The following is a 16,436-nucleotide window of genomic DNA, read 5'->3' as shown; positions in this document are numbered from 1 at the left end:
CTTTCCCCATACCCTATACAGAGTTTCTATTTTCAGAAACATGATCTAGAATCACATTAGAAATCAATACTCTCGTCAGTAATTTTTAAAATATTAACTTTTCAAAAACCAAGGTATTTCTCTTATCAAAGCAAATAACTCCTGAAGGGAAGCTGACAGATAGTTAAATTTCTCTAAATAAAAGCAGACATGGACTCAGGCAGTGCTACTAAGAAGTGTGATACAGGGCATTAGTCTTCCACCATCATACTAACACTGGTACATGAAATATGAGATAAAGAAGAAGAAATGAGTTGGGAATTAGACATAAATGCTACAGGCAATTTCTCAGGTGCATGCACAGCTGTTACGAACACTACTGTATTTTAAGTTTGTAGCTAGGAAAGAAAATATGCAGTTTGTGTATAGTTAAGTACAAGTCTACACCAATTCCATTAATAGTGATGGGATCAACTTTTACTTATTCATGCTGTAGAAAGAGCACACCATTGAAGAAACCCCACATATTAAAATCCAAAATTGTAAAGCGTACTTTGCCTTGAATTTAATAATAAAATCAGTTTGCATCACTTATCCTAGATCAGGGCAAAAAAAGCCATAAGAATACCAAAGAGAAGGTATAAGTCCACAATTAAAATCTCTTGTGGCTTATCCATACACAGGTATTAAAATTCAACTCTACTAGGGTTTTTAATATAACTATCCTTTGTAAATTAAAATTTGTTGTCCGGTTTTAAAATATACTTCTTCATACTGTACAAAGAATCATGAGAGAAAAATAAACAGAACAATTTGAAAGTATTTCATCAAACTGTTTTATATTAGTTATTGAATAAGGAAATATATACACAATTTAAATTCTCACTTTCTCTTATGTTATTTCCCTTAACTACACACATACACACACACACACACACACACAAATTTGATTCCTATTCATCTATTTTACTGAGGGAACTCACACCTTTGCCTGATTTGTTTATCTAACTTAAAGATCTTTTTTCTTTTTTTCTGACTCTCTGAAAACCTACATTAAAGCAATTCCGAAGTTAAAAAAAAAAATCCATGAGACATGCCTGGTCCTGATATTTTAACTCACATGGAGTCATAGTCCATTGGAACTATGGGGCTGACCAGTAAATTCAACAAAGAGGATTTGAGAAGAATGTCCGATTGATTTTCATAGAGGATTTCTATTATATCTTTCTCTACTTATATAAAAGAGAAACCTTCCATTGAAAAAATGATGGGCAAATGATGGACTTGAAGACATCCTGAATTTGCTTCCAGGGTCCTGATGCTCTCCACAATCTGCCCTTTTCCCCATGCTAAGAAGGCACCTGTGTAGGAATCCCTTCTAGACAGATTCACCATTGACCTGACTCAACTGTATTACTTGTCCTAGCATTACGTCGCCCCAAATCCATTTTTTAAATAATTATTATTAATCATATTACATTTCTTTTATAGTTTAACTCTGAAAAATAGAGTACCTGTAAGGGTCACAAATATGTTTGTGTTCATGTGTACATGGAAAAAATATAAAGTCCCACTTTGTATCTTAGAAAAAAAATTCAGCAAGTCTTTTATCACACTATTCTCTGCAATGTTATTCTGGCACAGCACTTGGCATGTCACTACATGTTATGTAAGTGGATAAAAGCACTTACTTGGGGGGATTTTTCTTGGTGTTCAAAATCCATTTTATGGGGAGACCTGCCAAGGCATCCCACTCTCCTCAAGTCCTTTCTTCCCCACCTCAAGCTCACTGGGGCCCGCAGACCCCGGAGTCTTCTTAAGCACAAGGACAAAAGACCCCCAGAACAGACTCATCACATCTCACACTCATTTCTGAAATAATATTTCTCTGGCCATGCAGGTGAAGACGGAAAATAATTTCTTTTTCCTTATCTAGAATTTTTCCTCCCCGGCTTCTTTGAATTTAAGAATCCTAGGCAACCTTCATTGCTGAAGTACGTAGAGTATTTTTAAAAATGAAGAAATATCCTTAAAAAGTTCTTAAATTATGGTACATTTGAATAAATACATTTCATAATTAAAGCCCTGTCTTTTGATCCTGTCGGTACCCTCCAGTAACCCCATTTAGAGATAACATTGAAAGCCCACACGGGAAGCCTCTTTAGAAATTGAGGCAGGGGCTAAACGCCCTTATGGTTCCTACTCTAATGAAAGGCTCTGTTTCCATTTGCTGGGAGTGAACATTTGAGATGCTAAGTCAACTTTAAATAGATATTCATAAGCGGTGATAAAACTCAGAGATGTGTTCTTCTGCTGTCCATTCATCAAAGTCCTAACATCCTTTATGCAATATGTACTAGCTGTTGCAAATAAAACCTGGAAGTAAAGGACCAAAATTGAAAAATATTTTGACTTGGATACTTGAAATACCATTCTACCAATACCATAATTAATTACATAAAATGCTTTAATCATGCATAAATGTCTTTTTCCTTGACCCACTCTTCAAATCTAATCCACTTATTTGTTTCTGGGATAGAAAGTGAGCTTTGAATATAGAGGACAGAACATTTTCAAGAACACTGATGAGATTAATACTTCACTTGAAAATGTATTCTTAGAAATATCTTTATATTTTGGAAGGATAGAGAGTATTTACTTAGAATTTGTTCATGCAGAAACACTGCATCTTGTTAGTAATAAGAAGCAAAACAAAACACGAATGGATATTAGTCTTGCTCTCTCTGAACTAAACACTAAAAAGACAACTGCCTTATGACAAGGCACATATATTGCTTATTAATAGAAATTAACATCCAAAGGAAGGATGAGAACCTAACCATATAGAAATTTATAAACTAATGACCAAACACTATTTATCATGTAAATAATTATGAGGCATCTCTTTCATAAAAATGCTTTTTTTTCCTAAGAATCCAGACTTGTTTTCTTAGATTTATATAATGCTTTATATTTTTCATTGACTTTTTGCATTCATTATTTTAAACAGTAGCTAAACAGATCTGATAAGTGGATTGATTGGTATGAAGAGATGAAATGAACTGCCATCGTTACACAACAGAGGACAAAGCAAAGAGCTGGAACTCAAGCCTGGATCTCCCAAATCCTTGTCTATTTCCATAAATTGAATGGACCATGGTGGCCTTATCCAATAGAGAAATGTGTAGTGTCCAAGGAAAGCAGAAATGTCAAAACAGATTTTTAAAAATTGTATATTTCAAAAACACCTGAAGTATCAAAGTATCCTCATAGGACAAAGTCAGCACTTGTGAAACTTCACTAAACTTGAGTTATGGCTGAAGATTCTGTTGGTGTTGCTTTTTTTTTTTTTTTTTAAAGATTTATTTATTTATTTATTTGACAGAGAGAGAGAGATAGCCAGAGAGGGAACACAAGCAGGGGGAGTGGGAAAGGGAGAAGCAGGCTTCCTGCTGAGCAGGGAGTCCGATGCGGGGCTCGATCCCAGGACCCCAGGATCATGACCTGAGCCGAAGGCAGACGCTTAACGACTGAGCCACCCAGGTGCCCCCTGTTGGTGTTGCTTTTAACTTTGAATTAGCTACGGTTGAGAGGGGAGGAGATGTTGTGGCACAACTTATTTTTTCATTTCTTACCAGTTCTAAAGACCTTAATTCCTCTGTGTTTTGGACATCATTAATACTGTTTGCAATGAAAATATTACATCCTAGGTCCATTAAAACCAGAGTTCATCAATAATGCCAAATATCATGAATCAAATTATTATCATAAACTAGAAGTAGAAATGACTTCTCCCATCAAAAAAAATATGGTAATACTTCTACATAAGAATAATGGAACTGCAGCATCTTTTGATAGAGTAAACAATAAAACTGGCCTCGATAGCAAAGACAGTATGACATTAGTAATCTAATGATAAAGAAATCCACCTGAAGAAGGCCTAATGATCAAGTCCCATAAGGGACACTGCTATTGATCTTCCACTTGTGGGTTAAAACAACAACAACAAACTATTGGGGGCACATTTTTGAAAAGTTTACTGGCAAATATTATGATTGAAAAGAGGATGGGCATTTTACCCTGTCAATGTCCCTGCCACTCTGAAGAAAGAAGAAAATATTTTTTTCAAAATCTTACAACTATAAAGCCAAATTCTGGCTTCCTCTCAACACAGTTCAGTTAGGGTAAAAATGTCAGTGATCCGAAAGAATGGAAACAAAAGAGCAACTGTGGTTAAATTGATTTGCAAATCTTATCTTGTAAATTCAATAATATATAATTCTTAAAATTTTCTTACATTTACTTTTGAATAGCAGAGCTTTGTCTTCAGAAGTAAATCTTTCCTACCTGGATCTGAATACATGAAGTAACATCAAGTTAGAAAAGTTGAAGAACTTGGTCAGTTAATCAAAACAATGTAATAATAAACCATTGCTTTGCTGTATTTTCTCAGACTCTGTGTCTCACAGTTATATGATGCAAGTTTATCTCATTAACCCAAGCCATAAAATTTTGGTAACAACACTGCTAACAGAGAAGAATTTTAAAACAGGACTACTTGTCCTATGTCTTTCTTCCTCAGTCCCAAGCCTCTTCTCTATATTTAACTGTTTAATTTCTGAACATTTTCAGAAGAAAGGTGTTCTAAATGTAGTCAGCTGCCACATATTCTGGTTCCTGTTATAGTAGAGAATGGACAGTTCTCAAAATTAAGATTCTCACTCAATATATGACAACTATTACTCACTGTTGCTGTTTTACAAAAAAGGAAATGCTTCCTAAATAATACATGTGTGTTTAAGTTTTTCATTAATTGAGTCCTTAATAACTGGATTATACTAAGCAAGGATTTTACATGGATTTTATCCTTTGATCCTCCCAACAATCCCAAGAATAGATTACTATCATCACCATTGTCATCTTTGTTTAAAAGATGAGGAAACTAAGCTTCAGAGAGGTTTTATAACTTGTCAAACAAGTAAAGAGAAAGGACTCAGGTGATAATCTGGTTTTGGAGACTATCCCCTTAATCACTATATTTTCTAGCCTCTCCTGCTTATCAGCATTAAAAGAGAGAGAAGAGAGAGAGAGAGAGAGAGAGACTGTCTCATCCATAGAGAGTTGGAATATTAACCTCACAGCCTAGGTTGATATCCTGAAATGTTTGTAATGTTCTCTGGTGTGAGGTTCTTTGTAAGTTTAAGATGCTCTAGCAGGTTTGAGGCGACCATTCTGAATACAAGGGGCAGTCAAACTCTGTGTCTGGGCTTGGGTTACAAAGCTTCACAAGAAACACATCAGACTGCACACTAACAATGGAGGGCGCCACCTGGAGGCTATTCCGCAGAACTGATGGTTAAAGTGACGGGCTTTGCAACAATGTTGTAATATTTAACAGCCAGGAACTAACTGCATAGGACTTCCTTTTTAATAGAAAGTACAAGGAGTATGAGTAGCCTATTTTTAAAGGAATAAGAATTCCAATTATTGAAGGAAATTCACCAATAGAGAAGGCATGCTCGGCTTAAGATGCAAAACTAACCCATGAACTGAAATAGAGATATTACATGACACTGGTCATGTGCATTAGCAACCACTTTTTAAAGCAAAACAAAATGGCTAAAGCCAAAAGATTTATCCACCAAAATCACACCATTTTGTCCTAAGTTCACTAAGGTTTTAGCAAAAAACAAAACAAAAACAAACAAAATTAATGTTACTAAATATCAGTAATTTGGAAAACTAGGAGGCTCTGCTGAATTTCATTATAAATTCTATTCCATTCCATTAAATTACATTACTCCTCAGCTTGCTGCCTTGGTATAGTATGCTCCATTTCAGATACTGAGCCTCAGAGCAAATAAAACTGGTCTAATCACACTATTTTTAAAATTACCGTTGCCTTTATTTTATAAAAATGAGAATAGCAGTAATACTTTTATTTTACTGGAATGATAACATTAAAAACATGTTTGTTGCTGACCATGCCGTACCCTTACGGAAGAATTTGCGCTTGGGACCAAACTTTCGATATTTTCTCATATGTACACTCTTGAGATTCTGAACAAAAAATAAATTAGAAATAATCTCCTAGTGAAATTTATCTTGTTATATTTAGTATTGTGATATTTAATATTCTGCTATTCTATCACAAACCACCTGCAATGTACATAACTGGATAATACAACTATAGAAAACATATTTTTAAAAAACTAATAAAATTTAACTATCATTGAATAAAGCCTATAAATCTAAATGTTATTAAAGACCTCATATGTCCTGATTCATAAAGAAATAGCACACCATAGTCCAGAGAAACCTCTACTGGGGAATGGAATTCTTGGTACAGTGTAACACCTCTTATTCAACAAGGGCTACCCTGCCTTTATCTACTTTACGCATTGTGTATCTTTGAATACATTTGAAAAGAGGGAATTCAGACAATTAAAAAAAAAAGTTTGCAAATGTTATAACACCTCGCTCAGATATTTTTCTAGGTGTATTACGAAATTGAAATGTCTAGCCAATGGTTTGCCCTTATATTTATATGGGTTCTCTATTACCCATTTCATGCATGAGAAAAGATGAGCAGTAAGCATCGTTGTACTTCTACAGAGGTAATTACTAATTTGCAGAGGTGCATATGGAAACTTTCTTTCAAAGATGAAGACATTTTTCACCTAAACATTTACTTCTTCAACAAATATCTACTGAATGCACAGACAGTATAATTATCCCTGCATACAGCTAGATATGGTTCTACACCACTAATGTGCCTGGATACATCAAATTATTGGACTCACCTATTGGTAAGTGTTTGATTAATTCCAAAGTGATTCTGAAAAATGCTTTCATCAGGACTCAACATAAATACCCTTAGGTAAAAAGTACATGCATAGCAATAATCAATTAGACAAAAAGCCAGATATTTGGCCTGCCTATATCAAGTCTGCATTCACTCTGGACCTCAACAATTTTTGCTTCAAAACCCGAACTACTGTTAGGTTTTTTAAAAAGCAACTGAGTATAACACGGCAAAATCAGATCATCCTTACGCTTATTTGGGACTTAGTACAGTTTTTATTTTGCATTACAGATGAGGGGAGGCGCCACAATTTTTTCCACCCTTAGGGTCTAGTGCTGATTTTTAAATAGGATTAATGGTAGTAGATAAAACAGCTTTGCCAATTAAATATGAATTCCAGATAAACATGCAACATTGGGACAAACTTCTATTAAAAATTATTGTTTATCTGAAATTCAAATATAACTGGGCATCCTGTGTCTTATTCATTAAATCTGGCAATTTCACAGGATGCATTTAACTAGATGAATGAAAATATGAGTTAGAGCCTGAAAATAATTTTTTTTAAAGATTTATTTATTTATGAGAGAGAGGAGACAGGGGCTGGGAGGAGGTGAAGGAGAGAGAACCTTTAGCAGACTCCCCACTGAGCATGGAGCCTGAAGCAGGACCACAGGCGGGGCTTGATCTCAAGTTACACAACCCTCACAGATTTGTGCAGGCAAAGCAGTCAGGAGATGCTAACCATGTGCCACAGATGCAGAAATCATTGTGTGAATTCTTGAATTGCTCAACAACTGGCAAATAATGAAAACAATATTTTGAGATACTAAGTAGAAAACTGGCCAGAGATGGTTTCCTTTAGAAAATGCCTCTTAAGGGGGGAGAAGATGGGGGAGGAGAAGGAGTAGGAGTAGGACCCTATTCCAATCGGTCCCTGGAATTGAGCTGGATATCTACCAGACACTCCAAACACCCACGAAATCAGCCTGAGATGTAAGAAGATAAATATGGATCTCTACAAACAGAATATCGCAGGCCCTTGGTTTCAAGGTATGAAGCAGGGAGCTGTGATTCCGTGGGCACATATCGGAAGATAAATGGAAGGGGGAGGGAGCCTCGCCGTGGGGATCTTACACCACCAGTGAGCGACAACCTCCCCCGCTGGGGACGGGGCACAGACTTGCAGACCGGTAGTGGTGGGGAAAGGACTTTAGGGCAGAAACCCAGACGGAAACTGGAGCAGCGGGGTCGCACGAGCCATCTGGGGGCAGCTGGCGGTTTTAGAAGCACAAAGGGCAGAGTGCCCCCATGCCCCAACCTGGAGGCAAGGACTGGGAGCCTGCTGAGGGGCACACAACCCAGGACGCTGCAGTTTATAGCAGCACAGACAGAAACGGAGATAGTGTGGCCTGGAGAGCTCACTGAAAAACAGACTGTGATCTCTCTGCTCTGAGAATTATTGGAATCCCTGAGGGGGTGGAGAGAGAGAGGACTAGAAGATACATTTGAGCAAATCGTAGCTGAGAACTTCCCTAATCTGGGGAATGAAACAAACATTTGTGTCCTAGAGGCAGAGAGCACCCCTCCCAAGATCAAGGAAAACAGGCCAATGCCCCGGCATGTAATAGTAAAACTCTCAAATCTTAGAACAAAGGAAACCATCTTAAGGGCCGTTAGGGGGAAGAGATTCCTTAGGTACAGAGGGAGGAACATCAGAATAATGTCAGACCTATCCACAGAGACCTGGCGAGCCAGAAAAGCCTGGCAAGACATATTCAGGGTACTAAGCGAGAAGAACATGCAGCCAAGAATACTTTATCCGGCAAGGCTGTCATTTAGAATGGATGGAGAGATGCAGAGCTTCCACGACCGGCAGAAACTGAAAGAATATGTGACCACTAAGCCCATCCTGCGAGAAATATTAAGGAGGGTTCTATAAAAGTAGAAAGGCCCCAAGAGTGATATAGAAAAGAAATTTACAGGGACAATCTATAAACACAAGGTCTTCACAGGCAACATGATGACAATTCATATCTTTCAATAATCACTCTCAACGTGAATGGCCTAAATGCTCCCATAAAGCGGCACAGGGTTGCAGATTGGATAAAAGACAGGATCCATCCATATGCTGTCTACAAGAGACTCATTTTGAACCTAAAGATACACCCAGACTGAAAGTGAAGGGATGGAGATCCACCTTCCATGCCAACAGACCTCAAAAGAAAGCTGGGGTAGCAATTCTTATATTAGACAAATTAGATTTTAAACTGAAGACTGTAGTTAGAGACACAGAAGGACACTATATCATTCTTAAAGGGTCTATCCAACAAGAAGATCTAACAACTGTAAATATGTACACCCCCAACATGGGAGCAGCCATCTACATAAGCCATCTGTTAACCAAAATAAAGAGTCATATTTATAACAATACGTTAATTGTAGGAGACCTCAATATTCCACTCTCAGCAACAGACAGATCATCTAAGGAGAAAATCAACAAAGAAACAAGAGCTTTGAATGACACACTGGACCAGATGGACCTCATAGATATATGCAAAACGTTCCACCCTAAAACAACAGAATACTCAAGTCTTTTCGAGTGCACAGGGAACTTTCTCCAGAAAAGACCACATAATGGGTCACAAATCAGGTCACAGCTGATACCAAAAGATTGAGATTATTCCCTGCATATTCTCAGATCATAATGCTTTAAAACTGGAACTCAATCACAAGAAAAAATTTGGAAGAAATTCAAACACTTGGAAGCTAAAGACCACTCTGCTCAAGAATGTTTGGGTCAACCAGGAAATCGAAGAAGAACTTAAACAATTCATGGAAACCAATGAGAATGAAAACACATCGGTCCAAAACCTATGGGATGCTGCAAAGGCAGTCCTAAGGGGGAAATACATAGTCATCCAAGCCTCACTCAAAAAAATAGAAAAATCCCAAATTCACCAACTAATTCTACACCTTAAAGAACTAGAGAAAAAGCAAAAAACGATGCCTAAGCCACACATTAGAAGAGAAATAATTAAGATTAGAGCAGAGATCAATGAATTAGAAACCAGAAACACAATAGATCAGATCAACGAAACTAGAAGCTGGTTCTTTGAAAGAATTAATAAGATCAATAAACCACTGGCAGACTTATCCAAAAGAAAAGAGAAAGGCCCTAAATTAATAAAATTATGACTGAAAGGGGAGAGATCATGACTAACACCAAGGCAATAGAAAGAATTATTAGAAATTATTATCAACAACTATATGCCAATAAGCTGAGCAACCTGGATGAAATGGATGTCTTCCTGGAAGCCTATAAACTCTCAAGACTGAAACAGGAAGAAATTGACAATCTGAATAGGCCAATAACCAGTAATGAGATTGAAGCAATGATCAAAAACCTCCCAAAAAACAAGAGTCCGGGGCCTGATGGATTCTCTGGGGAATTCTACCAAACAATCAAAGAAAAAATAATACCTATTCTCCTGAAGCTGTCTCAAAAAATAGAAACAGAAGGAAAGCTTCCAGACTCATTCTATGAGGCCAGCATTACCTTAATCCCCAAACCAGGCAAAGACCCCATCAAAAAGGAGAATTTCAGACGGATATCTCTGATGAATATGGATTCCAAAATCCTCAACAAAATCCTAGCTAATAGGATCCAACAATACATTAAAAGGATCATCCACCACAACCAAGTGGGATTTATCCCCGGGATGCAAGGGTGGTTCAACATTCACAAATCAATCAATGTGATAGAACACATTAATAAGAAGAGAGAGAAGAACCATATGGCCCCCTCAATTGATGCAGAAAAAGCATTTGACAAAATACAGCATCCTTTCCTGATTAAAACTCTTCAGAGTATAGGGATAGAGGAAACATTCCTCAAGTTCATAAAATCCATCTATGAAAAACCCACAGCAAATACCATCCTCAATGGGGAAAAGCTGAGAGCCTTTCCCTTAAGATCAGGAACACGTCAAGGATGCCCACTCTCACCACTATTGTTCAACATAGTACTAGAAGTCCTAGCAACAGCAATCAGACAACAAAAAGAAATAAAAGGTATTCAAATTGGCAAAGAAGAAGTCAAACACTCTCTTTTCACAGATGACGTGATACTTTATGTGGAAAACCCAAAAGACTCCACCCCCAAATTACTAGAACTCATACAGCAATTCAGTAATGTGGCAGGATACAAAATCAATGCACAGAAATCAGTTGCTTTCTTATACACTAACAATGCAACTGTAGAAAGAGAAATTAGAGAAACGATTCCATTTACAATAGCATCAAAAACCATAAGATACCTTGGAATAAACCTAACCAAAGAGGTAAAGGATCTATACTCTAGGAACTACAGAACACTCATGAAAGAAATTGAAGAAGACACAAAAAGATGGAAAAACCGTCCATGCTCATAGATTGGAAGAATAAACATTGTTAAAATGTCTATGCTACCCAGAGCAACCTATACCTTCAATGCCATCCTGATCAAAATTCCAATGACATTTTTCAAAGTGCTGGAATAAATCCTAAAATTTGTATGGAATCAGAAAAGACCCCAAATCGCCAAGGAAATGTTGAAAAAGAAAAACAAAGCTGGGGGCATCATGTTGCCCGATTTCAAGCTATATTACAAAGCAGTGGTCACCAAGACAGCATGGTCCTGGCCCAAAAACAGACATATAGACCAATGGAACAGAATAGAGAGCCCAGATATGGACCCTCAACTCTATGGTCAAATAATCTCCGACAAAGCAGGAAAGAATGTCCAATGGAAAAAAGACAGTCTCTTCAATAAATGGTGCTGGGAAAATTGGACAGCTACATGCAGAAGAATGAAACTCAACCAGTCTCTAACACCATACACAAAGATAAACTCAAAATCGATGAAAGACCTCAATGTGAGACAGGAATCCATCAAAATCCTCGAAGAGAACATAGGCAGTAAACTCTAGGACATCGGCCACAGCAACTTCTTTCAAGATACATCTCCAAAGGCTAGTGAAACAAAAGCAAAAATGAACTTTTGGGACTTCATCAAGATAAAAACTTCTGCACAGCAAAGGAAACAGTCAACAAAACAAAGAGGCAACCCACAGAATGGGAGAAGATATTTGCAAATGAAAGAGAAAAGTCTGGTATCCATGATCTATAAAGAACATCACAAACTCAACAGCCAAAAAGCAAATAATCAAGTCAAAAAACAGGCAGAAGACATACATGTCTTCTCCAAAGAAGACATACAAATGGCTAACAGACACATGAAAAAGTGTTCATCATCATTAGCCATCAGGGAAATTCAAATCAAAACCACATTGAGATACCACCTTACACCAGTTAGAATGGCAAAAATCGACAAGGCAAGAAACAACAAATGTTGGAGAGGTTGTGGAGAAAGGAGAACCCTCTTACACTGTTGGTGGGAATGCAAGTTGGTATAGCCACTTGGGAAAACAGTGTGGAGGTTTCTCAGAAAATTAAAAATAGAGCTACCCTATGACCCAGCAATTGCACTACTCGGTATTTACCCCAAAGACACAGATGTAGTGAAAAGAAGGGCCATATGCACCCCCATGTTTATAGCAGCAATGTCTGCAATAGCCAAACTATGGAAAGAGCCGAGATGCCCTTCAACAGATGAATGGATAAAGAAGATGTGGTCCATATATACAATGGAATATTGCTCAGCCATCAGAAAGGATGAATACCCAACTTTTACATCAACATGGATGGGACTAGAGGAGATTATGCTAAGTGAAATAAGTCAAGCAGAGAAAGTCAATTATCATATGGTTTCACTTATTTGTGGAACATAAGGAATAGCATGGAGGACATTAGGAGAAGGAAGAGAAAAATGAAGGGGGGGAAATCGGAGGGGGAGAGGAACCATGAGAGACTAGGACTCTGAGAAACTGAGGGTTTTAGAGGGGTGGGGGTGGGGGGATGGGTTAGTCTGGTGACAGGTATTAAGGCAGGCACGTACTGCATGGAGCACTGGGTGTTATATGAAAACAATGAATCGTGGATCACTACATCAAAAACTAATGATGTATTGTATGGTGACCAATATGACATAATAAAATAAAATTAAAAAGAAAAGAAAGAAAATATCTCTCAACTTGGGGTGTTTGCTGTGCTGTAGAGGTGACCTGAAATAGAGAACAGGGCTGCATTCTGATTATCACAGGAAGCTGGGTCGGTGTTGCTGGAACTTAACATTCAGACGGAAAGGATGTTAAATGGCTTGGAGTATTTGAAAAAAGCCAACTGCCTGCCCATAAGCCTACAGGGCCCAACTGAGAAATGTCACCTTAGGTTACACAAATAATTATACAACTAATGGATACATAGGACAAAAGATACCATGTTTACATGTACTCTACTAAAGAGAAAAAGCATACCAAGATAGAACTTTCTCGGTGGAAATTCCAAATTCTCAAAAGTAGCAGGTAGATCAGTTTCTTTTGGGATTCACCTCCTCTCCCGTTACTGTAGCCAAGGAGCAGAGCCATACTCAAACATGGCTGTGCTGTGTGTTGATCGGGAGAGGGCATTCCCAGGAAAATGAGGGGGAGGGGAGGGAAAGGAGTAAACAGATAAACAGATAAGAAATAGGCAAAGGCTGGTTTCTTTTTACCTAGTATGAAATGAAAACTGCTGCTGATAAAGCTAGTGAATAATAATCTCAATTCTGGGAAAGTCAAGAATGAAGACCTGGTGGGTGTTATCCATAGGCCAATGAGGAGCACAGATAATACAAAGAAAGAAATAGATCTTTCAAAATCTAGTTAATAGGAAGCTGTTTATAGCATCTGTCACCCCACATGCAACTCTGCATTTTAAAAATCAAATTTCCATTATTTCAATCCTGTTTGAAGCAATTACTATGTTAAAACCATATATATTATTTCTGAGCCTCATAAAAATCCTTCAAATAATACATGCCCAACTCATACATATAGAAGTCACCTAATCTGAGATTTAAACCAAGTACGGCTGACATCAAAACCAGCACCATTTTCTCTGTACTACCTCATACTAGTCATTCACAACTTACATCTTCTTCTTGTCATATTTTATCCCAATTAAATACATATATAGGTATTTATACAAGTGCACACATGCATATGCTTGAAGAAATTCAGGAGATTTTATTTATTATACAATGACCATACCCAGGAATACCTAAAACCTCTGGATCTGAGTGAAAATCACCCTCTAGGAGGCATGAATCATCCCCAGTAGTCAGGAAGCTGCACTGGCTCATTTTCACCACAAGGGTGCACTGAAGTAGCAATTTACTAGGTTGAACGTAAAGAGTTAATGGTTTCTTCAAAAGGTTAATTCCCTTTCAAGGAATAGATCTATTCACTGGGACATTATCGTTTAATACAAAAATTATTAATGACAGGTTTTGTGACATTCGTTGATGATTAACCGGTTTCAGTGAGCTCTTATGTCTTTTGATGATCTCCACTACCAAAAAGACAGCTTCTGAGTATGATGGATTTGCACTATTAATCTGCCCACCTGTGCTAATTCTAACTACACCTAGATGAGAAATAAATCAATTTTGATGAATGGCGGTATACCTGTCTTCTGCTTCAGAATGGTTGTTTAATAACTCTAATTGCCATGCCATTGATTTTTTTTTTTTCCGTCTGAGATGTTTTACACATTTGACTTATTAGGCTGAATATTATTTTTAGTTTTCAAAAACAATAGGGCTGCTCTAACATAAAAGTGGATCTAATATGATATGTCCCATGTTGAATTTAATGGTTGTTTCCAATACATAGAAATCACTTCTGTAAAACCTATGTATGTGTGGTTGTGTAGAATATGTGGGTATAAGTGTGTATCTAATAAAAATAAACCAATCTCTGGAAAAGTAAGTCAAGTGTTTACATCCTGCCTCAAAGATGGGTACATTATTTCATGGAGCACTGACGTTTTCCCTAGAAAGCAAATGAGGAAACTTTGTGTTAAATATTTTTTTTACCTTATTGAGAACCCCCAAAACTGCATAAATCTGGGGCTGTGTTGAGTGTAAACATGGACGTGCACACTCTTCACAGCCATGGGATACTTTACTAGTCTTATTTCATTATTTCTATTTATAGTAACAACTCTGTATTGTTTAGTTGATATTAAAAAGGCAAGGATTTCACAAAGACAAGGAGAATTTATTCCTTCAACAAGTACTTATTGAGTACCTCCTATGAGACCGGCCCTCTGCTAAATGTGCTTATACAGTGGAGACATGGTCCCCCCACCAGCAGGAACTGTGTGACTTTTTTTTTTAAACATCTACTCTACTTATACAAAAACAAACGAATGAAAGGATGCTAACAAAAGGAGCATAAAATATCTTATCTATAACTGAGTAATATTTTGTACTCATAAACTCTCAAAGATAAACTAATTGTAAAACACCCTTCTAAATCACTGAATTGTTGTATAACATTATCACTGAATTCAATATTAAAGAGTGTCTGCAAAAATATTTGAATTTGAAATAATTTTAAGGTTTTTTCTATCTCTATTTGAATATCCAGAACAGTTGGTTATTTAAGACGCTGTAGTTTGTAATAACGAAATAAAAAATGTCATCTATATAAAAAAGACAGGAACCTATATTTATTTGTTATATTAATTTGCTTTGATATTTTTGCACATTAAGTCAAAGAAGATGGCTGATAGACATAATATTAATTTCTAAGTCCCACAGAATATTTTTCTCAACACTTATCTTCAGTAACACCCTATCCATGCATTTAGATCTGTGGCAGGGAAGGGAAGAATTCAAAATGGCAAAAGGAAGTGAGAAGGGGCAGAAGCACACATTGTTATATTCTATTAGTAAATCATGACTGAATAGCACTTTTACTAGGAAATCTTATTTAAATTTCATAGTTTTAAATCTAATACTTTAAATCTAATACTTAGTAATATTAGTTTTAGGTATAGAATTTAGAGATTTGTCACTTACATATAACACCAAGCGCTCATGCAACAAGCGTCCTCCTATCTATTTTTAAAACAGTACTCTCATCTTTTAAAAATATTTCATTAAAAGAAATGGTACCCTCTTTTTGGAAAATATTTTTTTTTAAAGATTTTATTTATTTATTCATGAGAGACAGAGAGAGCAGAGAGAGAGAAGCAGGCTCCCAAGGAGCAGGGAGCCCGATGTGGGACTCGATCCCAGGACCCTGGGATCATGACCTGAGCCGAAGGCAGACGCTTAACCATCTGAGCCACCCAGGCGCCCTGGAAAATATTTTCAAATGAGGTTTGTAAAGGCTTTTTATCCTTGTCTTGACGACATGAGTTCTCAACTTCCAAATATCATACATGTTTCGAAAGCTATAATATATAATGCTGCACTGGGATTCCCACAAAAATCAGGCAGATCCTACGCTACCTGGGGTGTGAGATGTAGGAATGTTGACTTAGAGCATCCAGAATTCCCTTTCTGTAGATTTCTCTATGGTTGAGTTAAACCCAGCTAGATACAGAAGCAAGTTTATGAAATGATTATACAAAATGCCCATGACTGCTAGCAGTCTATTTGTTCTCCAACTTTTCTTGCCCAGGGATATTTGAAGTCCATATAAAGATATAGGGGTCAATG

At 37.0% G+C, this 16,436-nt stretch overlaps 1 protein-coding gene across 6 annotated transcripts in view; it reads right to left on the bottom strand.

Moving 5' to 3' along the window:
• NOL4 (nucleolar protein 4) overlaps positions 1-16,436 on the bottom strand; it is a 420,442-nt gene that overhangs the window by 302,651 nt on the left and 101,355 nt on the right. For 2 of the 6 annotated variants that reach the window (XM_064578809.1, XM_064578811.1), the window contains exon 5: positions 11,695-11,724. The exons of the other annotated variants lie outside the window; for them this stretch is intronic. In XM_064578809.1, coding sequence (XP_064434879.1) covers positions 11,695-11,724 — 30 coding nt within the window. The remainder of the gene's footprint in view (positions 1-11,694; positions 11,725-16,436) is intronic. 6 annotated transcript variants of the gene reach the window in all.

This window comes from Mirounga angustirostris, unplaced genomic scaffold (assembly GCF_029215605.1).
Source record: "Mirounga angustirostris isolate CCGP_5_RB_7025 unplaced genomic scaffold, mMirAng1.0.hap1 SCAF_14, whole genome shotgun sequence".
Lineage (NCBI taxonomy): Eukaryota > Metazoa > Chordata > Mammalia > Carnivora > Phocidae > Mirounga > Mirounga angustirostris.
The sequence above is the reverse complement of the archived record's forward strand: the minus strand, read 5'-3'. Positions and strand labels throughout refer to the sequence as shown.